This window comes from Rattus norvegicus, chromosome 11 (genome assembly GCF_021556685.1).
Source record: "Rattus norvegicus strain SHRSP/BbbUtx chromosome 11, alternate assembly SHRSP_T2T, whole genome shotgun sequence".
NCBI lineage: Eukaryota > Metazoa > Chordata > Mammalia > Rodentia > Muridae > Rattus > Rattus norvegicus.
Window position 1 is genome coordinate 76652267 of NC_141544.1, and position 25752 is coordinate 76678018.

A 25752-nucleotide genomic window follows, 5' to 3' on the forward strand; every position below is an offset into this window, starting at 1 on the left:
TAACACTAGAAGAAAGAAGACACTCATAACAGTTAGAGGACTCTACACCAAACAGCTCAGATCACCTTAAACACCAGGAGTGGAAAGACTTCAGGTCTACAACTATAGAACACATCAACACAGTTCCTTTGGGAGGTAGAACACCCAGAAGCAGTGTAGGCACGACATGACCTTGATAATTTATTTAAAAATTACTTTTTTCCTTGTAAGTTCTGACCCCAAACAGTAACTGCTTGATCAGATATCAATGTTGCTTGAAATCCCAGTTTTGTAATGTTCCTTTGCTGGTGGAAGGGGTTCGAATCCCGCCCCCTCTCAGGCAACTGTCCCTGGGGACCATATGCCCAAGCGCCCACTCCTCACCTGAGCAGTTTGTTGTTCTCCTGATTGGGGTAAGCGGTGATGTTGACGGCTGTTTCATTCTGCTCCACGAATTTCAGGAATTCGCTGGAGTCCAGGTGAGAGTCACCATTATCAAAGCTCTGGAGAGAGATGAAGAGATCTCTCAGGAGTGTTTAGGGAGCCCCAGTTTTATTAGTGCAGCCTCTGGCCTGACCTCTCAGTTAATCTTACACTTAACACACTCCAACCCTACCCTAGTTTGGCCAAAAGGCACCATAGTAGCAATGGACCAGATCACTGGGTGCCCAAACCAGGAAGCGGAACTCTAAGATGAGCATGTGACAGTGCCTGGAGAGAAGCCATGGAGGGAGGGGTTCTTTTAGTATGGATCCTGCTCAGGAGGGCGGCCCGAACAGATGTCTGACCCAGTCCCTGACACTGTCCTGTAGACCTGGGCTCAGACCATTGGTAAAGTCACTGTCTCACACTCCAGTGAACACAGAGCAGGGCGTGGCATTGTAAGCAGTAACTTAGGGTGTGGGAGGTGAAGCCCAGGGCGTCTGATTCTAACGGGCTGCTCGAGGGCAGCTGCAGCAGTAGATTACTGGGAAGTGATCTCCCGAGCTCCCTTTGGGACCCACAGGAGTCTATCATGCTATTTAAGAATAGCCTCGGGGCTGGAGAGATGGCTCAGCGGTTAAGAGCACCGACTGCTCTTCCTGAGGTCCTGAGTTCAATTCCCAGCAACCACATGGTGGCTCACAACCATCTGTAAAGGAATCCGATGCCCTCTTCTGTGTGTCTGAAGACAGCTAGAGTGTACTCATATACAATAAATAAATCTTAAAAAAAAAAAAAAAAGAATAGCCTCCCTTCTCTGTGGATGTAAAATAGCTTGTACCTGCTTTATGATACGTAGTAGTGACCGTGCTTTATCAGAGCTGTTTTTAATGATGTTGCTCAGAATGTTTTCTTTCCAGATGATGATTGAGAAGCTAATTTAAAAAAAAAAATGGTGCCAGGTACCACAAGAGTAACAGAACTGTGCTGTTTTCTCGGGTTTTGTTTTTTTACTTTTTTTTTTTTTTTTTAATGGAGTGTGCTGGATGTCTCTACAGTTTTGTTCAGATGACTGCAGAACCTGGAAAAGCTGTTGCTGCTGTTGCTGCATAACACACTGCTATTATTGGTCTTTTTATATAAATATAAATATATATATACAGATATATAATTTGAATTTTTGGAAACTTTAGCTGTGCTGTCAACTTTAAAAAAAAGTATCCCCGTTTACTGTGTTGAGTTGGCACTGTACAGATATTAACAGCCATATTGGTCTAGAAATGTTGAACTTAAGTTTTTTCCATTTGTACAGGGGTAACGCACTGTATTAAATATGTAAGGTCTTATCTACGTGGGTTTGATTACAAAAACTAATAAAGTATTCTCTAAAAAAAAAAAAAAAAAAAAAAAAAAGAATAGCCTCCCTTCTCCTGCACCCTACATTGGGCCCCGGTGCAGACGTGTGCACAGGTCCTCAGGCTACACTGTGCGGGAAGATGGCCTGTGGATACCCTAAGGACACAGCTGAACAAGGAGTGATGAGGTCAAGCATTATTCCCTCTGCTACACTGAGACGTCAGCCATCGGCAACTATTCAAGATGCCTAGGTCCTAGCAACAAGAGGAGGCATCGGTCCCAGGGTTTAGATCTAATTCCATGTTGGATGCTCTCCTAACTAGGTCCAGTGGAAAGCCCCCTGTCCCCCAATTCCCCACACTTTCTGAAGGCTGTGCCGAGAAGTGATCAGCATCTCCATGTTACTTTCAAGTTGGCTCCTTACATTGTGGAAGAGAATCTGGAAGAAATGTCTGCCCAGACTCCTGGGTAACGTAAAACAGCCACCTTCTCTCCTCTCATGGCTGCCATGTATCCCATGCTGTAAAGTTTCCATGGCGTATACAGTGAGGGGAATACATGAAGCAACCATTAAGCCTTTGCTTGGAACCTGCTTCTCACTCTTGTCCTGATTCTCAGAACATATCTTAGACAATCTTTTATTCACTCACTGTACACTTGCCCTGTACACAATAATTCACTCGTGGGATTTTGATTAATTAAGGATGTACAATTCAATAAGCTTGATTGGGGAGCATTCTGAGGACCAAAGAACTTTCCTGAGGACAACTAGAACAGACCCTGTCACACAGAGTGAGCGAAGAGAAAGCCATGGTCCTGCAGTGGCTGCACAGTTCCTGGCTGAGCGATCCTGACCTGGTACTTCACCAGTGGCTGCACAGCCATGGACAGGGCGCTCTGGACCTGGTACTTACAGTGGGCTCTTAAAAGTCAGTGCTCTGTGTATACACTTCAACTACCCGAGAACCAGAATGCAGGCCTAGAGCTAAAGGGCATCCCAGCTCTTGGCGGTCTCATCACAGAAGTCTGGTACCTGCCCAGAAATAGCATTAAACCCAGTGGCATTTCAATCTCTGGCCAGAATCCAGCATGATTCACGCAACTAACCAGTCGCAAAGGCCCGATGCTATCTGCAGCTCTATTTCTGGGACAGCAACATTCCCCTTTTTGGTTTTATGAGTATAGAAAGAAAGAAGGTGAGTACTTTGAGACCCGTGCTTGGGAACCATCCTTGTGTGTTGACAGAGTGTTCGGAGGAGCGGTAGGAAGGCTGGCTCCAGTTTCAGTCCCAGTCTCCCATGTAGTACCACGAGGTGTGAACAGCACGGCAAAGAAAAGACTCTCCCTACCAGCCGCCCTTTTCCTTCTGCTCTGTGTTCATCAAAGAAATGGTGTCTGGAGGAGAAAGGCAAGTTTGGGCCTCACTCGAATTCTGATTAGTTTTGCCATTCAACTGTCTGGTGTGAGGAAAGCCAGCTGGGATGAAGAACTAAGCTCTGAGACATTACCTCTTTCACCTGTGGACCTGGTAGGGCGGCATCTTCCTCAGATGTCTTGGAAGAGGAACTTTGTGTTTGTGAGCCGTGAGCAGGCTTTCTGAGTACAGTACTCCAGAGAAAAGCTGCTTTCCCAAGAGGCCATGCTGGGATGGCGCTAGGAGCCTCCAAGAGTGTTACTGCTTGGGGAGATGGAGATGTAGCGGGTGGCCCTGTGGCCCACGTACTTGGCAATCAGATTTAATAACAGGTATCAGAAGTGCCTGAGGCCAGGTGCCATCTACAGTTGGGTACGAGATCCCAAGTGGCCTCTTGGAAACCGTCATGTGCCCAACAGCTTCATGTTGTAAGGACAGGATAGAGTGACTATGTACAATAAACCATGCAGACACTACTCATTTGGTTTCAAGAAAAAAATCTTCTTAAAAAATTAAAATTATGTTTATTTACTATTTACGTTTGTATGTATGTATATATGTGTGTGTGTATGTATATGTGTATATATGTGTGAGTGTGTGGGGGGGTCATGATGTAACATGTATGTGAAAACCAAAGGACAATTTGTAAGAGTGATTTTCCTTTTTCACCATGTGAATCCTGGGAATTGAGTGCAGGCCATCAGGCTTGTCAGGCAACCACCCCAAATCATCTTCTTGACACTGCTTTCTGCTCCTGTCCGACTCTCCTGCTCAGTGAAGTGATGCGGGTGTCTGTAGAGGACCTGCCCATGTCTTTGGCAACGGCCAAGACACTGCCTGCGGACAGTGGGAAGAACTATGCTTTCTCTCCAGTGTAATATCAGAACCTAGGAACCCAGAGTTTAAATCCTGTCACAGTAGACAAAACTTCTATCTGATCATGTAGGAGATGCCTTAAATCAGCAGTTCTCAACCCGTGGGTCATGACCCCTTTGGGATCGCTCAAGACGGTAGATATTCACATTACAATTCATAACAGTAGCAAAATTACAGTTATGAAGTAGGAATGAAATTAATTTTATGGTTGGGGTCACTACAACACAAGGAACTGTATTAAAGGGTCATGCATTAGGAAGGTGGAGAACCACTGCCTTAAATGGCCAAATAGCTATTTCAACCCAAACCGGATCTCTTCATCTGTGGGCATGCATGGCTAAAGAACGCACAGACTAGGCTGGAATGAAACATACTTGTGAGAGGGGAGCCCAAGAGCTTCCAGGCAGTCCCGTGGATGTGTACCCTCAGTTCTCTCTGACTGGTTGTTGGGACAGCAGGCTTTGTGAACAGGCACTGGAGTGAGTACCTACAGCAATGACCTCATTGTCATTGCTGCATCCGGAAAGCACATAATGTTTGGTGCCCCTGTGGGCATGTCATACCTGAATGTGTGGCTGAGTGCAGGGAGCGTCCGTGTGTTGGAAATATTGCAGGCGTGTGTCTATGCTCTTGCCACATAAACTAGTAGAGTGCCCGTAACCGTTTCTTCCAATGGTTTCTGTCTGTGATGCACCATAACCCCCACCAAACGTAAGTTTCTTACTCATTCCTCCTTCAAAATCACTATCTGTCTGGGCCCCCAATGGAACAGTGTCTTCTATGGTAGACATATGGTAATACGGTAGACAGCCACATTATGAGGATTTGGAATATTTCTAGACCCAAATATTCCTTGTCTCTTCTTGGATGAAGAAGCCGAGAAGGCCAAGTTAGTGATGTGGAGAGATGGCAAGCTGGTCAGGAAGGATGCTGAAGTCTGGTATGGCTGAACCAGGTGCTCTGTACTAGCTTTTGTCACACGGGCAGGAGAGAGCTTGGCCACATTTCCCATGGCAGCTCCTCAAGACTTTGGTAGTTTCAAGTGCTCAAGGGGAACGAACAACACATTGATGTTGGATCCCAAAGGTTAACTGTTGTCTGCCCAACGGTCAGGCAGGTCACAAGGCACCTTTCACAGCTCCGTAACATTATTGGTGAAGAGGACACTCTCAGGGACCCTAAGATGCCCCTTGTCTCCTGGCGGTCACACAAGGGGAAGATGGTGTCCTCCTTTCCCTAGGACTGAACACGGTTGGCCTCAGCTCTGCTTACCTTAAAGTACTTGTCTAGGATCTCACTGTAGTTACTGCCTTTAGAGAACCAGCCATCTGGAATGATCTCGGCTTCCAGCCACTGGATGATCCGGCGCCGCAGCTCATCACGGTTAGCCTGATAGCAGACAACTGCGGGGAGGAGAGGGACGTGAGGTGGGTGTGAGGAGGCGAACCCTGGGGTCATCAGCAGCCCCTGCCTGCAGCCTCGTGCCACTCAGTCCTGCGTGTGCCATGCTATCCAGTCTTCAAAGCACCCAGGGAGGCAGGACTACTGCACTGGAGGACAGAAACATGTCTACCCCAGGAGTCACACTCACATGTGTCAATCACCAGTAATGAGCAGGCTGGGGGCTGCATATCAGATATTTACATCAAGATTCATAACAGTAGCAAAGTTGCAGCTAGGAAGTAGCAACAAAAATAACGATATGGTTGGGGGGTCACCATGGCAGGAGGGACTGTATCAAAGGGTCGCAGTACCAAGTTGAAGACCATTGGAGTAGAAACTTAAAAAGAGGAGTTGTTATTTAAGAAACAAAGAAGGGAGAGAATTAAAGGATGTTTTCATGAATGCCAGGGAACAAAGGAGGAAAGTGATCATTCATTAAAGAAACTCTCTCAGTTCTGAGGTGAGCTGTAGGTATTAACACATCAGTAAATGAAAACATCACAGTCGTTCATGTTGCTGGATTGCCGCCCTTCTCCCATCTCGACAACTGAGCCTTAAACTTAATCCCATCACCCTTCATTATAAACAACAGAAAATGGGGCCACGGAAGGGCCATGCCTCAGCCCTGCTCTGGGCAGCTGTTACAAGTCATGTGGGAGCATCAGATGGGAGTCGAGTGGGTGGAGACAGCACTGGCCAAAGGAGATTCCTGGAAGACAGCATATGCCAGGCCTTGAGGAGGGCACAGGGACAGGGAATAGGTATCTGTGCCCCTTCCCCTCTGCCTTTCCTAGCTGTGTGATTTAGGGGAAGGGACTTAATTCTCTGAGCCTTTATACCTTAACTCCAAGGCAATCGCAGTGAGACCCACAAGGTTCCTGTGAGGTCTGGGACTATAAACCATGTTGAGATTTTAATATATTTTTAATAGAACGTTCTATTAAATCCCAGTCTCCATACTGGGATTCCCAACTATCCTCTTTCAAAAAGAGACATTGAAATCGGTGTCTTCTGATTTCAATGTGTCCATGATATGAACATGTCTCACAAGGCCCTGAAGGAAGGGCTCACTGGCTGTCCCTACAGTGAGGTCAGCAAAAATGTAGAACAGCCAACATTCAGACCCAAACAGACTGGTATACTCCACGACAAATGAACATCCTAAAAACGCAGTTTTATGGTTTTACTGTGCTGTGTTGTGCTCGGACCAGATCTGGATCAAAAGTCATCTGACTCACAGATGACCTTGGCAGCTCAATGGGACTTGTGGCCGACATGATGCTTCTTCCATGAAGTCTCCACCCTAAGACGCACACATACCACAGAAAGGTCAGGCACTTACCGGGGCTGGCGGATGGACTCACAGACTTCTTTTCTGCAGGACGAAAGACATTGTGTAATGCAAAGAGAAGAATAACAGAAAATGTCTGTTTCTAGGATTAAAACTGCAAAGTCTTGCAACCTTGTCATTGTTTTACCTTACTTAAACTCTCCTTCCTTCCTTCCTTCCTTCCTTCCTTCCTTCCTTCCTTCCTTCCTCCCCCTCCTTCCTTCCTTCCTTCTTTCCTTCCTTCCTCCCCCCTCCCACCCTCTCTCCCTCACTCTTTCCTTCCTTAAGGTTTATTTTATGTGATGTGTATGGGTGTTTTGCCTGCATGTGTGTCTGTGTGCCAATATGCTTGCTTTGTGCGGGTTGGAAGACAGCATTGCATCCCCTGGAACTGGAGATGGTTCCTAGATGCCGTGTGGGTGCTGGGTGGGAACTGAACTTGGGTTCTCTGAGCGAGGAGCCAGCACTCTTAACGACTAAGCCATCTCTCCAGTCTCCTGCCTTAAATCCTGATCTTTTCTTTCTTGTAGGGTCTAAGGACGGGAATCCTTCCTGCCTGTGGAAAGTGGATTGCCTGTCTCGATTTATATTCCTTCCTGCTGGGTTGAGTAGTTCCTGGGGTTTTGAGACTCATGTGGAGATTAATTCTGCACAGTTCTGTGATGAACTTTTTGCCATGTGATCGTGTATTCTGCAAGATGTACAAGTGCTGAGGACAAAGAGAACACCCCCCCTCATACCCTTTTTCTTTTCTTTTCTTTTCTTTTCTTTTTTTTCTTTTGGAGCTGAGGACTGAACCCAGGGCCTTGTGCTTGCTAGGCAAGCGCTCTACCACTGAGCTAAATCCCTAACCCCTCATCCCCTTTTTCTTAGACCCTGTATACCCTTTTCTTACAAGGCCCCTTTCCCTTCTTCCTTAGAGAGCGTTCCTAGGAAACTTTTTTACAACTTAGAAATAAACACTAAAATCACTTTTCAAAGTGTCCCCTTTTCTTCCTGGGACTTCAGCTATCAGGGCTGAAAGTTAGAACAGTGCAGTTCCGGTGGAGATGGAGCAAAGGCTTCTTTACTTAATCTCCTGCTGCTTTAGGATGAGGTGCTAAATGGTGTCTACCTTCTCTGCTCCCTCCCCACACCTCAGAGGGACTCAGAAGGCAGGTCAGCTACTGAAGCAAAGTGACTTAGAACTGTGATAGGAAAACAACATACTATCACTATACAACAACCCTACATTTCTTGTAAGACTAAGTCCTTCCCCCCCCCAACACTCTTCCCCCTCCTTCTTGCCTCAAGAAGAAACAAGAGAAAGAAAGAAGACCCACCAGGGCTGTCCCTGCCTCCCCGCTATAAGACCCGCCAGTCAGTGATGACAGTATGCCTTACCTTTGCAGTGCCCATCATAATCAACCTGGATCTTGGATCCAGTGAGGCAGGCGTCTCTGTGAAGTTCACAATGGTTGAGGTAGGTCTTGCCATTACTGCCACACACAGGCCTCTTGTGAGGTTTGCATTGCTGAAACAGACCGGCAGGAGGGTGTTTGTGTAGCCAGGCTGGCTATGTGCACTCACATGAGCAGCCGGCCATCTTGTCAGGTGACCACCTGACAGACCACCACCAGAGAGGGAGCCTGTACGCCACCAGAGCCCAGGGAACCCCAGCTCTGGTCATTAGTGACTCTACTTGATATAGCAGACACTCTACTACCCCAAGTTCTCCATGTCCGTCTGTCTATCCTGGTCTAGTGTGAGGGCACAAACACCCCGCTGCGGCTGGAATAGTTGTACTGCACGGATTCCCCCAACGCAACAGTATGAAGAGGCTTTCGGAAGGACATGAAGTTACCAGGGCTCCTTCCTCAGCAACAGAACGAAGACCTTTGCAAAAGGGATTCCACAGAGCATTTGTGCCTTTGGCCCTTCTGTCCTTTCCTTGTGAGAATACAGTGTTCAAACGTTCATTTGCAAGTAGAGGCCAGGCCCTCACTAGACAATAAATGAATTAGCTTGGATCTTGCACCTCACAGCCTCTAAAACAGTGAGAAGTATACAAGTCTATGATTTAGAAAAGTGCCAAGCTCAGCAGTTCAGCACTTTGTTATAGAAACAGAAACAGACTAATCCTACACTCCATGACAGGGAACAGCCAGAGTTGGGAGCATGAAAACACACTCTCTCTCTCTCTCTCTCTCTCTCACACACACACACACACACACACACACACACACACACACACACACACAGACACCGATTCTTCCAGGGCCTAATTACAAGGACTTCTTCTCTGTAGTATTTGGGAGACATTCAGCTTTTGTCCTAATTTCACAACTGGTGTTGTAAGGCTAACAGAAAGGGTGAAAGACTACAGGAAATCATTATGGACAGAAATATGGGATAAAGTTCATTCAACTTGTAGACAGATTAGAGTTACTCGAGGTATGAAGGAAACAAAGAAACAAATGAACCAAAAAAAAAAAAAAAACCAAGAAAACAAAAAAACAAAAAAACCCCAAAACAGATATACAAAGAACCAGACTCCTGAGCCAGGAAGTGCCTCAGACCCCTCCAAACCAAGAATGGCGGACTGCATTTATTCAGTCAGCTTTTATACTGGTGCTCACCGTGTTTTCCGTGCTAGGCAAAACCAACATGGGTTTATCTTCACAGCAACTCCTGGGGATTGTTTGCTTAGAATCACACATTTACCATGGACAAGCTGAGACTAGAAGTCAGATTTTAGTCTAATTTATGCTACCACATGGTGGTCAGCACCCTTCTAATGCAGACCTCCAGGGTGAAGGGATCCTAATGGGATGAGGTTTGAGGCTTTGTGGGTTGCCCTGATGCTGTTTGTATTTGATGCTAATTACACTGGCCCAAGACTGAATCCCATATTCAGGTGACTTCATCCGAACTTTCTCTCCATTTTAACTTGTGAGAGCCGGTGATTGGGCAGGGGAAGGGAAGGTGGAGCTGAAGAGTTGGAGAGGGAGAGGAGGGAGAGAAGAGAGGAAGAGGAGGGGGAAGGAAGGCGGAGTTGAGCACATGACCTGGAGAAACCGCAAGTTAGAAGGGCTCTTGTAGCCAGGGGAATGGAGTAGTGTAGTGGTCGATACAATCTAGCTGTGAGCTTGTATTCATATTAACTGAGTTGTGTTTTCTTTGCCCGGGCTGATTTGGCTTGGAGAGTTTACCGCAACAAGGTTTCAAGTTGGCACATTTTTCCCTTCAGGTGCAGTGAATCAGGATCTAGCCCGTTTCCAGGATACAGGGCAACTCGAGAGAAGGGGGGAAAGAAAAGCCCAAGGCCAGTGTATTTACATTCACACTAAGAATGAAAATTTATTAGTCTTGATTATTTCTCAAAGGCTCATCTTGTCTTTCAAATGCCATTCAAAAATAAAACTTCAAAGCCAACATTCTGTCTGATAATTTAAGAATTTGCATATCCTTTAACCCAGTAGGCCCCCAGTGGCCATAAATTCTAAGAAATAAAGGGTATTTGTAAAATGATCCTATTGTTGTGATGGTAAACAACCCAGAGAACCTCTTAAATATCCATCTCTAAGGAAATGAATGAATAAATTTACATCTCTAAATATTACTCTGTGTTTAAAAATGAGCTTAAAAAAAACCACTATGTTGATCCGGTGGCTGCCACAGCAAACCGAAAACACTGCAAAGTAAATTGCATAGACCTATATGTGGAAATAGTATTTTGTATAAAATTGGGGAAACTCTTAAGTTTAGAAAAGTTGCTAATGCCAGTTACCTAAGACTGAGGACTGAGAGTCATTAGTGGCAATGTCTAATTACCTACACTATTTAACACATAAACAATTGGTGACTTTTTAATTTAAAGAAAAATGTAATGTCATACCTATTTTCATATTTTGCAGTACAGTTCGTGTATTAACTAACGCTGCCATGGAATGACTTCATAGAGTTTTAAGTGGAAGGAGCCATTCACTCTTACGGAGTCTCTCCTCAGAACACTTTCTTAAAGTCACTTTTTCAAAGTGGGTCAATGTGATGAATACACTTGTGACTAGTCATGGTGCCACCTTGTTACTCCAGCAGTCAGTGAGTGGAGTTAGAGAGAGGGTTCAACTACCACAACCACTACCTCAGAGGAAGGACACGTGTTGGATTTACATATTAAGCTAAACAGTCCTTGATACATCACGAAAACAAATAAAACCAAAACTCAGAAGGGAAAAGAGACAGATGGGAAACTAGACAAAACCTTCGATGTTTATTCTTTCATGACTCATGCGTCCTTTTGTCCAGATTCCTTCCTTCTCACAGATGACCTCATCGTAATACCTTTCCCCTCTCAGCCTCATTTTACCCTCCCAAACCCCTCTCTGTGTTATATGTGTGGTCTAGGATCCACCTAGGAGAAAGAAACGTGTGTTTTGTTTTTCTTTCTGAGTTTGAATCACCTCACTTAATAGTACACCTTCTAGGTCCATCTGTTTTCCTACAAATTTCATTTTTCTTTAAAGATAAATAATATTTCTTTTTATATAATTAAAAAATTATTTTATGTATGTGAGTACACTGTAGGTGTCTTCAGACACACCAGAAGAGGGCATCGGATCTCATTACAAATGAGCCACCATGTGGTTGCTGGGAATTGAACTCAGGACCTCTGGAAGAGCAGTCAGGGCTCTTAACCTCTGAGCCATCTCTCCAGCCCTGAATATTTCATTGTCTACATGTACCACATTTTCATCATCCATTCATATGCTGGTTGACACCCAGACTGCTTCTACTTCCTTGCTAACCTCATTTCCCCCCCTTTTTTCTTTTTTGGCGTGCCTGTGAGTATAGAGGCCAATGATCCACATGGCGTTTGTTGTCCTTGGTTGTTCTCAGTATAATTTTTTGAGATTGAGTTCCCACTATGTCTGGAGCTCGTGATTTGGCTAGAATGGCTGGACAATGAACTCCATGAATTTGCTTCTGCTCCCCCGTACTGTGGTCACAGACTCCTGCCACACCAGGCATCTGTTTAAGTCCTGAGGCTCTGATTGTAGCAAGCACATTTCCTATTGAGCTAGTTCTCAGGCCCCCTACACAGTCACCGCCCTCCATGTCTGACATCAGGACTCACCTCAATGCAGAGGCACGTTGGCTCCCCCTTCTCCGTGACGGCGCATTCCCGGCCAGCTCCACAAAACACATTGGCGCAGATCTTGGATTTGCTTCTTTGTTCCTCCTAAAACACAGATCGTAAAGGAAGCCATGTTACTGAGATGAGTCCACCACAGGATGAGCCAGTGGTGGTAATTACCTTTCGGGCTTGGGGCCCTCATGTGCCAAATGTTATCCTCTAACTTTTAGCACCAAACTCACAGGCACTGTTCTGACTCGGGTTCAGGCACTGACAATTGTTCCCCTACAAGCAAACCAGAAGTGTCTTTCTTGCATTCTTCCTCATTTAAAATAAATATGTATTGAGCATTTATGGTAAAGCTAGCACTATGCTAGGGGCTAGAGATACACAGGGAAATCTCTGATCTCAGGAACTCGGTGACTCTCAGGGAGGGACACATATATGGGAAGGCTACACTGGGTACAGATGTGTACGAGAGAATGGGATGGCACTTTCTGAAGACTCCACACCTTAACTGACTCTTTGAGGATGAGAAGTCTAAGCTAGGAAGAAATGAAGACACTGGAGACACATCCAGACATCTTGACACCAAGGTGGTCCCAGCAGTACCATCTCAAAGGGATATGCATGTGGATATGCTATCATGATATTCAGCCACTGTCTGTGTGCCCAGGCTACAAGATGAAGAGGACCAAAGCCACCCCAAAGAGAGAAGAATGGCCCTCCAGCATCTTGCTGGTCAGGCTTCCTGTCCAGACAGATGTTACAGAACCACTCTGTGGTAGCGGTGGACAAACAGTGACAGAGATTCCCCTGGGTCCTTTGCTCTACTAGGCTGGGCAGGCTGAAATGCCCAAGGCCTCCAGGCCTAAGACTACTGGGCTGGAGCTGGTTACAAAACAAAGACTGAAGAAGCTTAGGAATGACTGGGGTAATGGCAAAGTCCTTGTTTCCAGCCCATGCCCACCGTGTATCTAAAGAACTCATACCTACAAGGCTTACTGTAACAATAAATTCTTAAACAGGAAAACGCGCGCGCGCACACACACACACACACACACACACACACACACACACACACACACACACACACACACACACACACACACACACACACACACACACACACACACACACACACACACACACACACACACACACACACACACACACACACAGGCTTGAGAGATGAGATGGGTCCAAAATAGCTGCTCTGCTGCCACCTGGAGGCTGCTCTGCAAACTCCAGGTTATTCTCGACTCCCATAAGCCCCCTTGCCTGTCATGCAATGCTCTCATTGGTCTAGAACTCATTTGCATACTCAGAGCTCATTGGCTTACATGCTGTTGCTAAACAAATTTTTAAAAAATGTTGCTAAGGAGACTTCAAAAAAAGCTGGCAGACAGTGAAGAAAAGAGGAAGTAATTCCCAGAAGGTTGGAGGATGGATTTAGAGCTCTGTTTCCTAAACAGAGAGGGGGAATAAAATTGAGCAAACCCTTCAGACAGACGGGGCCCTCCCTCTTGTCAGATCTGTGCCTCCGAGAGCAAAAAGCAGAGCTAGAAGGGGGAGAGAGAGAGAGATTGCCGATTGTTGTAAAAGACAACTCCAGTGGCCTCTTCACCTCCCTTGATCTGAGCACTTTAACCCCTGGGCCCATCATAGGAGCTAGACATACACAAATGCACACAACACTGAGTGTGGGCTTATGTCTGCGTTCAAGGAAAAACTCAAAATGTTCCCAGCGTGTGTGTATTTAACTTGTCCCTCTGATCCTTCAAACCACGCATTTCCTCATCTGTGGAGCAGGAATAGATGGGATGTGGGGGTAGGGGTGGGGATTGGGGGGGACGGTAGTGTGATCAATGGGAAGACCTGACAATGCTGCCGGCAGAAGACCCCGCGGCATTCAGAGCTTCATCGTGTCACGTGCATGCATATTGTTTATTTATTGGTGTGTGGTGTGTGGGAGGGGCACGCCTGTCAGGGCATGCGTGAGGAGGTCAGAGCAACCTGTGTGTGTGTGTGTGTGTGTGTGTGTGTGTCTTTCCATCCGGTGAGTTCCAGGGATTGAACCCTGATCTTAAAGCTTGGCCACAAGTGGCTTTACCCAATGAGCTATCCCCCTCCTACCGTCTACTCTGGTAAATATTACAAATAAACACTGTTATGTAGAGTCTGAATTCAACACAGGTCATTTGCAGAAGTAGTTCTCAGACATACGTTTGGAGAAGAATGTTTCTGGCGCCCTAACAACTAATACTCGAAGAGGGCAATTAACATTTGAATGCTTTCACACACAGAATGTCACCTTACTAAATGGCTAGCCTGATAAGAGTGTACACATTATTATTAGTTCCATTTAACAAATGAGCGATTTGAGGCTCCACAAGGTCAAATAATTTGCCTAAGTTCCCCAGTCTAAAAAAATGAGAGACACCTCTATTCAGCCCACAGGCGACTAAGCACCCATTTATAAGCTTCCATCTACGTGACCTACTATAGCCGATGCTACTTGACCTTTATAGAAGTTCCTAATTCCCATGTCACATCATCCCTAGTTTACAGGCAAGGAAGCTGGCCTTAGAGGCCCAGTGACAAAAAGAGGTAGAGTTTGATGTTCCTTCAACCAGAGGCAATGATTCCTCTATGTTTGGTTTATTCTTATAGCCATAGGCATTAAGGTTAGGGAAATTATAGTGGGAATATGGATGGTATAATAGCAAGTGTAAGGAGACAATTTTGACTGCATTAGGTGTTTAGATCCCATACGCAACCCTCACATCCAACCCTCTTCTTTATTTGCCCCGAATAAGACATTCTCGTGCGACCTCTTTCCTCAGGTGCAAACATAAACACATCGAAGGTTGGAATCGTCTTGAGATTGAACTGAGTCACGCTGTGTGCTGTATAAAACAGGAAGTGGCTGTCGCTCCAGGGGGTGATTTATTTTCAGTTTTCCCTCCGGAATGCTGTCACCGTCACCTTAGACTGTCATGTCCCCATTCTTTCCTGCCTCAATGACAGTGGAAAGGTACCACCAGGGCAGAACTGACAGGATGCGAAATGCCAAGCGCCCGGCAACCCCTGGAGGGCCTTTCATGGAACACAGAGATGGAGGAGCCTCGGGTTACACAAGCGTTCTCTTTGCAGGTGATATATCTGTCAATAGGTGGCAATCTCTCTCTTCGCCTCACACAGCCCTGAGCCGCAATGCAGAAGAGCTTTCCTGGCTGCCGCAGCTCTGCCTGGCTCTGTCCTTTCAGTAAGAAGTGCAGGAGTGAGGACGAGGAGGGTAGACCCGCCAGGACACGGAAGAAGAGGAGGGTAGACCCGCCAGGGACACGGAAGAAGACCTGCCAGTCTGGGAAGTCTATCTCATCTGTGGCGCTCAAAGCCATTCCCCTCCTCATTCAAAGAGAGTGTGTTGGATTGCCGAGGTCAAGGTCAACAATGAAGGTCACTTCCTCTACAGAAGAATTTCTTTGTGTCATTCGAAGTCGGCCACTAAGTCCCAACACCTTTGGGAACCAAAGTATTGGAGCTGTTCCTACGACTGCTGGAAAGTCCCTTAGAGTCACAAGTGGGCTTCTGTGGAGTGGCTGGTTCTGGCCAGAAAGTCAAAGGCAGTAACCTAGTCAGGGGTTGCAAAGCCCAAGGCTGTGGACTGGCATACTGAGGCTAACTCTGCACTCACACCGGTGTGAGACGCTGCAGACATCTGCCCTCGCCATTTCTGTTCCGGTGCTGACATTTTCAGGCGCATGTAACAAAGGCAGGGGCGTTTGAGATTCAGAAAACTGCATGGCAGCACCAGTGACAGGCAAGTCAGGAAAGGGACACAAGTTGACCTGGTCTCCACAGTCCCTTCTCAAGTAGGGCCAAGAGAGGGCACTGCAGGCAGAGCGGTCAGCTGCAAGGCCTGGCCCAGGGATGACTCGCAATTCTTTCAAATGAAGTAGAGATGTTCACACTGTCATGGGTCAAGCTTTTTTGGGAACCACATTGGCCTGTGCACGGTCTCCATACAAGTTCTCAGGCATGTCCATTCTTATAAAAGTGTGAGCAGACACTTAGATCTGAATGTACTCAGGATGGACGGGTATTAACAGGGGCTGTGTTCTTGAAGTATGAAACCACACGGAGACGTAGCTTTAAAAGCCAACAGAACGGGCTGGAGAGATGGCTCAGAAGTTAAGAGCACTGTTTGCTCATCCAGAGGTCATGAGTTCAATCCCCAGCAACCACATGGTGGCTCTCAACCATCTATAATGAAATCTGGTGCTCTCTTCTGGCATGCAAGTGTACATGTGGGTGCAACGCTGTATTCATAATAATAAAAAAAAAAGCCAACAGAACACCCGTATGATGGACGGCACAGGGGAGACTGAGGCATGAAAAGGCACGTTTGAGGCTGTTGTGGGGTCCATAACAAGATTACTGTCTAAAACAAGAAAAAACAGGGTCTGGAGAGATGGCACAGTGGTTAAGAGCACCGACTGCTCTTCCAGAGGTCCTGAGTTCAATTCCCAGCAACCACATGGTGGCTCACAACCATCTGTAATGGGATCTGATGCCCTCTTCTGGTGTGTCTGAAGACAGCTACAGTGTACTCATATAAATATAATAAATAAATCTTTAAAAAAGAAAAAAGAAAAAACAAATCCAATACTACAAAACAATGCAAAAGACCCCAAGCAACAACAGTTTAAATAAATAAACAAAAAACTCAACAAAATATCTGCCACGATTTTAGCGAGGGTTACTATTGCTGTGATGAAGCACCATGACCACGTGCAACTCGCAGAGGAAAGGGTTCAGTTGACTTCCATTTCTACATCTCTGTTCATCTTCAAAGGTCAGGACAGGAACTCACGCAGGGCAGGAACCTAAAGGCAGGAACTGATACAGAGGCCATGGAAGGGTGCTGCTTTCTGGTCTGTTCCTCATGGTTTGCTCAGTCTGTTTTCTTATAGAACCCAGAACCACCAGCCACAGGCGTCTGTGTGAGGATATGCTGTGAATGCCCACGGATGCCAGAAGAGGGTACTGGGTCTCCTGGAGCTTGAGTTGCAGATGGTTATGAACCAGCACACATGGGTTCAGGGATCTGAACTTTGGTCCTCTGAAGTCCTTGGAGCAAATGCTCTTAAGTACTGCTGTGCAATTTTGGTGGGTTAGTTTTTCTCTTAGTCAGGGTTTCTATTCCTGCACAAACATATGACCAAGAAGCAAGTTGGGGAGGAAAGGGTTTATTCAGCTTACACTTCCACATTGCTGTTCATCACTAAAGGAAGTCAGGACTGGAAGTCAAGCAGGACAGGAAGCAGGAGCTGATGCAGAGGCCATGGAGGGATGTTATTCACTGACTTGCTTCCCCTGGCTTGCTCAGCTTGCTCTCTTATAGAACCCAGGACTATAGCCCAGGGATGGCACCACCCACAATGGGCTGGGTCCTCCATGCTTGATTGCTAGTTGAGAAAATGCCTTACAGCTGGGTCTCATGAGGGCATTTCCACAACTGAGGCTCCTTTCTCTGGGATAACTCCAGCTTGTGTCAAGTTGACACACAAAACCAGCCAATACAGTTTTCTTGTCTGTTTTGTTTTGTTTTTTGGCTCTCTAACAGGAGCTTGACGCAAAGCTCTTCCAGATTTGAGACCCTGGCATGCTGATTGCCCCTAAGATGACATTATGCCCGGCCCTGGCCTCCAGCTTTCAACTCCAGTCTCGTTCCAATAAACCATCTCTCTACAAACCAAAGCCAAGGAATAGATCATCTTCAGCCCAAGGTTTTACAGACCGGCAATTAGTTTTTGTGCATGCAAATTAAAAAAGGAAGTTATTTGCAAAAAACAGGAAAGGTGATCCTGTGCCTGGGTCTCTGGGCTGAACAGCACAAAATATACACAGAAAGGTTTCTAAAAAGCCTTGTAAAGTAAAACAATTTCTGCAAAACATGGGTTCTGGCAAGGATGGACGTGCATAAGCAGAGCTAATCATGACAGCTTGATGCAGCGTCATTTGGAACTGGGTGAGCACTGTCTTCTCTGTTCTCGCCCCCACCCCACCCCATCCCTCCTCTCACTCTGTCCTGCTTATGCCAAGATGGATATGCAGCCCTATCTGCCACTGCTTCATAGTAGAGCAGCTTTGTTGAATGAAAATGGCTTCCCTTGCTTTGCCAGAATTAGCCACGGAAACTTGATGAGACTATCAGGGCCTCTCAGATGCTCTCCCTGAGTACGCATTCATAAAAAAGCTGGAGAATTTGCAGGAGAAAATGAAACCTCCTCCAGCTGCTAAAATCTAGCTGGAGCATCTGTCACATGACCCACGCAGTCTCTGCACTTCTGCCTTGGAAAAGAACGTGCAAGCGCACCATAGACAGGAAAAGACAAGGAAGGGGGAGAGACAGTCTAGAGCGGTTGGTCTGATTTGCTTGGCAGTACACGAAGACATTTGTGCCAGCCCCACACTTAAATGTCCTTTGCCTGCGTGTGTTCCCAGCCAATGCCTTACCTCAAGTTTAACAGACCAGGGTCACATGTGGATTTCAGGAGGCCTAAAGCTTGAATGTTTGGGGCGGGGCTCTATAAGAACAGCTGTGAATGCAAGGTGGAGCCCAGGGAGGGTTCTGGGCGGGAATAGTAAGTGAAAGGAAGGAAACAGATGCTTCATTAGCATCCGGTTTCCTCCAACTCTCCATTTGCAACATTGTTTCTGTCTTACACGGATCTTTCTAATAATGGCTTTGGGCCTTTTGTTTGTCTGTCTGTTAGAGCCCGGCAGAACAGCGGGTGCACCTCCGGTTTTTCTCAAGCAAGTGGCTTGCATACTTTGGCTCCCCACAGACCCTCTCAGAGAACAGTTTTCACATTAAATGCCATTCGGGAATTCCAAGTTTCAGTTATACAAGATGAGAAGTTTCTGCAGACTGTGGTATTTTGTGAACTATACTGTAACGGCTGTTTTTAATTTACCAAAAGGGGGAGGGGAACTTAAATCTTCTCAGGGCGCGCACACAATAGTCTATTACTTAGAGGTAACAGATGTATTATTCATTAGGTTGTATATGAATAAAAAAACAAGGTTTTTGTTGGCTTGCTTGTTTGTCTGTCTCAAACATAATTTTTTTGTATACCAGTCAAAGCTTAGACTGCCTGGTGAAACTTCTAGCATTTATCCATTTGAAATTAGCCTTGTAGATCTGCACAAGGGATTCATTCTCCATTCTTCAGCCTTCAGCCTAAAGTCTGTCCACTTCAATAGCCAACGTAGAGCATAGACATAGTTCTCCAGGCTTCTTTGAATAAGGGAAGTAAATCACTTAAACGTACTTGAACTTAGATCTGGTGGATGCCACAGTAACTACAGAACGGTGACAGCACATGCCTGCCATCCCAGCACTCGGGAGGAAGAGGCAGGCAGATCAATGTGAGTTCTAGACCAGGCAGGGCTACACAGAGAGTTCTGCCAGCCAAGGCTATATCAAGAGGACCCAGATGGCTATGGTGGTGAGCACACCTGTTCCAGCTCTGAGTGAGGAAGGTCACCTGAGTCTAGGAGTTCCATACTCGCCTAGGAAGTAAAATGATATTGCCTCAAAACAAGCAAGCAAGCAAACAAAAACCAATGAAGGTAACAGTCAGTGACCTACAGGGCATAAGGAATATAGTATAAGTTTAAAAGGAACTGAGGGTGTGACCTCCATCTTTGAGAGATCTAACATAGCTGGACGTTGAGACTGGCATGTTGACACCTGTAATCCTGCCAAGGTGGGGGGGGGGTTCACTCTGGAGATAGGCTTGTAGCATTTCCTACACATGGCAGGGTCTACCCATAAGCCCCGTGGACACACGGAGAAACAAAGAAAGGATTGGGAGCATTCTGAGACCACTCATGGGAGTAGATACAATTAAAGGACATCTATAACTTTCTAAAGAATATGGAGGTCTGGCAATATACTGGGTGTAGGGAAAAGAAGGAGCAAACCTGGGAGCCATGGAGGCCTTTAGTCTTGGGGGACCATCAGGTGGAGGAAGCTCTCTGTCAGAGACACAGCCTTGACAAGAGGGTGGGGGGCACAAGGTAGGCAGAGTCAGGTATGGACACCAGTCTAAGCAGACAGTAGGACAGCCCATCGGCAGCCGGAAATGCACATCTGGAGATGCACATCTGGATGTCATCTGTGTAGGAGTGAGAGGTGGGGAAGGAGAGCCTATGGGCTCAGGAGGAAAGGGTGGGGGTGAAAGGCTGGGGGCAGCTGGGGAGGGGAAGGGAATTAGGAAACAGAACCCAAGGATTGCAAAGCATGTGCCCACCACACCAGGGGGCTCTGCAGTCAGAAAGGACACCTTCCCTCCAGGCAGATGCAGTACCAGACTGGTAGACAGGGCTTGTAGGTATGGACACAAGTCTAAGCAGACAGAAGAACATCCCACAATGTAGGGTGGGTTACATGCTCGCTCGTTCCTCTGAAGTCAGCAGCCTGCCCGCCGCCGTGTGAGGGCTCTGAAGCTGCGGAAAGAGTAGCGGAGGAGGATTCAGGAAACCGGGAAGGAGGCCGGCTAGTAGAGAGCTCCAAAGAGTGGAAGATGAGTACAGCGGAGTGAGAAGTGACTTGGTAAACGCTGGAGTGATGCGGTGAGAGCATTTCAGCTCTGAATCAGTCGCCGAGAGGCAGGCGGGACCTAGGGGAGGGACCCTAGCTAGATAGGTGCCTGCCTTCTATACGGTGTGAGCTAGAGAAGAAGCTGCATATCTCCAAGCCTCAGTTTACCAACTTATACAGGGGCTTAGCCCCCTTACATTGTTTGACTTCCATTAACTACCTCAGGATTTACTACTTCATGTGGTCCTGAATATCAAGTGTTCATCTGAAGGCTGCTGGTAGAAGTCTGACTTCCAGGCAGCTAGGGTGAAGGTCTTAAGCCCACTCCCACAGTGACACACCTACTCCAACAAGGCCACATCTCCTAATAGTGCCACTCCCTGGCCCACACATACACAAACCATCGCAAGCCCCGATGTGCCTCAAATACTGTGTGTGTAGCTCAGGGTTGGTATTGAACTGTCAGCACCCCTCTTGCCTCAGCCCCCAGGGTACTGGGGTGACAGGCATGTCCACCATGCCTATCCTGTGCACTTGTGGTCTGGAAGGAATTTCAAGGATGTTGCTGGAGGTGTTAGAGTAAATCCCCATAGTCGAAGGACTTCATACGCAATGCTTTCCCATTCTCCCCAGGGTCACTCTGGAGCAGCACTTCACACCCTGTGGGTTGCTACCCCTTTGGGGTTGAAGGACCCCTTCACAGAGGTCACAAAAGACCACCTTGCATATGATATATTTACATCACAATTCATAACCATAGCAAAGTCACAGTTATGGAGTAGCGATGGAATCTATGGTTGGGGGTCAGCACAACATGAGGAGCTGTATTAAGGGGTCGTGGCCTTAGGGAGGTTGAGAACCACAGCTCTAGAGGAAACAACAGTGGATATCAAGTGCACTGACTGCACTGGTGAGGAGCCCACTGGAACTTTCTACCCTCCACTAGGATGCTACTAATTAAGTTTTAATTCTACTTGCATTTGCCTTGTATGGAAAAGGGGGAGGGGGGAGAAAGAGAGAAAGTGGCTAACGGAAATTCACTGGAGATTCACGGTCTCCTTTCCTGCCAGGAACCTGTCACTGAAGCATGTCCGGCTCTGCCAGGCCTTGCCTTTACTCTGCATTCATGCTCCAATGATTTCCACACGTAGTTCAAGAAAAATGGTTGGCCGAGGGTCTCTTTTTTTCCCCTTCTTCTTTTTTTAAATTTCCCCACACCTAAATCTCCAATTCTCTCTGTTTGGAGTGGTGAACGCTCCGGGGCAGCTGACTGAGCAGTCCCAGACAGCCAGTTTTAGAAGCATCCCCTGCAGCGACAGCCACATCTGTACGAACATCCCTGCTCACTCTCCACCCTCCATTCCAAGCAAGCTGGCCCTCATCTCCTCAGGCTTCCCCAGCCAGGAACCAATTAGCGTTCATTCTTCAGAATTCTCAGTGGAATGCAGAGTTCATTGTTCTGATTTGGTGGGAGGAAGGAGAGAGATGGGAAAAACCAAGAGCCATCTTGCTCTCTGGTTAGTCAAGTCAAGCGGATCTGGGGGGTGGCTGTGGCAAAGGCGTCACTTCCTTGATTAGGGCGTAGTGTGCTCCACTCCTCAGCCCTACCTGCAGCTTAACTCTCCCATCCCAGTTTGCACATGGCTCCTTGTCACAGTCTCTATCCTATTGCTTTGACTAGACGCCATGACCAAGGCAACTCTTACAAAAGAAAACTGGGGGTTCACTTACACTTTCAGAGGTTTAGTCCACTATCATCATGGCAGGGAGCATGGTGGCAGGCATGCACGGTACTGGAGAAGTAACTGAGTACTACATTTTGGGTTGCAAGCAGGTAGAGAGACACACTCCCTCCGACAAGACCACACCTCTTAATCCTTCTAATCCTTTCAAATAGTGCCATTCCTTCCCGACTAAAAATCTGACGTTTATGGGGGTTATTCTAATTCAAACCACCACAGTTACCTACTTGGAAGAGAAGCCATTGTCCTGCAAATTGGTTCCCATGACCTTTCACAGGCTGGCTGCCTGACTCTCATCTACCAGCACTTACTCAGACACATTAACAAGTGCACAGCACATGGTCTTTTCCTCTCTTATGTGACAAGATGGTAAATGAGGCCTTGCCACTTGAGGTCTTATCACTAGGGATGCTCTTCCTTTTAGACTCCTTGACTGCACAAAGTAGGGGGAGGGACCTGTGAGTACAGTAAGTGGCCAGGACAGATTAAAGGCACAGAGACTAAAGTCCTAGGCTCCTGAGGTATTTCATGTTGAAACGAGAGCGCATTACCTTTTGAAAGTGTCAGTGCTATGATATTGGCAGATGCTTCATTAACCTTCAGATGGACAGAGAATGTCCGATAAGACCAGCTTAAAAAAAAACACCATCGCCATGTGGGAAGTCTGCTTTACTGTCTGCTGGTCCAAATTCTTCTTATCTTTCAACATTTAGTTCAGGCTACATGACTTCACCCTCAATGAGACTTTCGTTTTGATTGGCAAGGCATGGTGACAGAACCAACTCCTTGAGGGCCCAAAGACCCCACTCCTCTCCACCAGACCATCAACATTCAGCCTGAAGTTTTGCCAATCTGGGATTGTCTGAGACCCACAAAAGACACAGGGTGTGTCTCGATGGGCACACACAAGCTGATAGGCAGCTTGCGAGGGAATCGGAGTCGGAAAGAGCTTTCGGCCATGTCTTTTGCCTATAATGGATGTATGCTGTAGGTGAGCCATGCTGAACGGATAAGAAAGGAGAGAAAGAACATGGCAGAAGTCAGGTGGGGCTGCAGGGTATACAGTCAGGCTGACGCCACAGTGGCCTCGTCACCAGAGAAGCAGAGGCAAAGAGGAGCAAGTGAGACCAGGCAGGAGACACAGTGCCGTGACTTGTTACTGGCACAGCTGTTTGGTGACCTCTTTCTGTGGACCCTGCCCCTTCATTATCCTAGAACTTAGACCTTGTGGAGGTCTGAATATGCTTGGCCTATGAGAAGTGGCACTTTCGGGAGGTGTGGCCTTGTTGTAATAGGTATGGTCTCCTGGGAGGAAGTGTGTCACTGTGTCGGTGGGCCCTGACGGCTCTGCCCAGTGTGGAAGTGATCCTTCTCCTAGCTGTCTATAGATGACAGTCTCCTTCTGGACTCCTTCGAATCAAGATGTAGAACTCTCGCCTCCTCCAGCACCATGCCTGCCTGGATGCTTGCTGCCATGCTCGAGGTTAATGGACTGAACCGTCGAAACTAGAAGCCAGTCCCAGTTAAGTGTTGTCCTTTGTAAGAGTTGCCTTGGTCATGGTGTCTCTTCACAGCAATGGGAACCCTATGAGAAACCTGAAATAAGACTTGCCTTGCACGGTTCCTTCTTTATTGGCAGGACATTTGTGTCTCCTGCCTACTGGTAGAACGTTTGATGCTTGGCTCCTGGCGTTCTCCTCTGGCTCATGTGCTATCCTGGCAATGGGCTGGAATTTACTGGAAAGAGAATTGGGAGAAAGGGCCCATACTCAGCTGGACCTATGTAGGGTGCTTTTCCTGGGAAAGGGTATGGTCAACGGGATTGTGATGCCCAACTGAGACTGACCTCATCTGTCAGTGGCATGGGCTGGGGCTAACAGGATGACGGGGAGATCAGCTATGATGGACAAGGAGACCTGGTATAGTCAGGCGGCATGGGTCTCCAGTCCAAAAATGGGGGGTTAGCGGGGAGGCAGTAGAGACCGAGCCTTGGGAATCTTTCGGGGCCGTGTGACTGCAAAACAGCTGTCAAGATTACAAACACTTTTTTTCCTAGTCTAAAAGTGCTGAAGGGGTTAAACCTCAGAAACTCCCAACTAAATGAAGCCTCCATATGTGTGTGGCTCAGTAGGGTTCTAGGAGAAGCAGACAAATGTAATTAGAAGTGCTCAGACACTGTGTTGCCATGGAAACTGCTGGCCAGGAGAAACCTGGAGTCCCAGGAATAGTCTTCCAGGGAGCTGCCTGAGGCAGGTGGTACCCCCCTCTCCAGCCTGCCTGTTTCCAGGCTCCTGGGTCCTGCTGAGTTTCCTCCTGCTCCCTCTCCCACCTCTCAGCGATGCCAAATGGAAACCAATGGTTCCCTTCAGCGGCAAGGAAGGAAGGGTAAGTTGTTAGAACAAAGTTATCTGTGCTGTCCGGTTTTGCATCTGAGGCCGAGGGCCAGGAAGGGAGGCCTCGAGGTCCATTTCTGTTTTATTACATAGCCAGCAATTCTGGGAGAATCCATGTTACAGGACGAGCGGCAAAGTGTCTGTGGATGGGACTTGCATGGGCCTATCTTATCCACTGAAACAACTGAAGGTGAAGGCGACTTTTCACACAGCTCCAGGCAGACGCAGCAGGCGCAAACTATGACCGCAATCACATTGATGATGAGGTCTGGGGCTAGGGAGTTATTTTATAGAGTAGGAACTCTAACCTGATGTTTGAGGGTTCCCCAAAACCCAGCTACAGATCTGGGAACTGGATTTCAATGGGACACATAGATACTAAAACCCAAATGGAATTTTTTTATGAACTTAGAAACAGCAAGGACTCTAAGAAATTACTACTCAGGGCATGGGCTGCCTCTTGCAGTCCCTGCTTCAACGGTCATAGGATTCTTAGAGGTCCTGCTACTGGGATGCTGGGAGACTTGGGTGAGGGACCACCTATGCTGGGAAACTGGGGCAAAGTGGCTGCTTACCCTTCTAGACGTTATTGTTATAAATCTCCCCCCTTGCTTCTCTAAAAAGGTCATTTCATACATTGTCACCGAAGGAAGATGGTGCTTGAGAACTGCTTCTTGGTGATAAAGTTGTCAGTCGTTAATCATTTCCAGCAGGAGGGCTTAATAAATCTCTCCTGAAGAGGGGACATTTCTTGGGGGTATATTTTTGTACGGTCCTTAACTAAAAGCAATGGTTCTGGGATACTGTGGTTAGGAAGTACAGGGAAAGGTCAGAGTCCCCCAAGAGACCAGCAGACATGACTGACTTTAGGCATAATAAACGCAGACTAGGAGCATCTGGCCCAGCCACAGGCCCAGTTAGAAAACTGTAGGAGAGTTAGAGGGTGGGGCCCACCCAGGATGCAGCTTCTAGTATTTCCCCAGATGCTGGCAGCCCCAGCCATTCATCTCGTAGGAGTTTCTGACAGTTACTGCACGCTGGTGGTGACCCCGATCTCTACTCT

At 47.1% G+C, this 25752-nt stretch overlaps 1 protein-coding gene across 1 annotated transcript in view; it reads right to left on the bottom strand.

The window, feature by feature from the left end:
- The window catches only part of Fstl1 (follistatin-like 1), a 53186-nt gene that overhangs the window by 6727 nt on the left and 20707 nt on the right, over positions 1-25752 (bottom strand). The window contains 5 exon segments of the mRNA NM_024369.2: positions 364-482; positions 5321-5451; positions 6834-6866; positions 8205-8334; positions 11938-12042. Coding sequence (NP_077345.1) covers positions 364-482; positions 5321-5451; positions 6834-6866; positions 8205-8334; positions 11938-12042 — 518 coding nt within the window.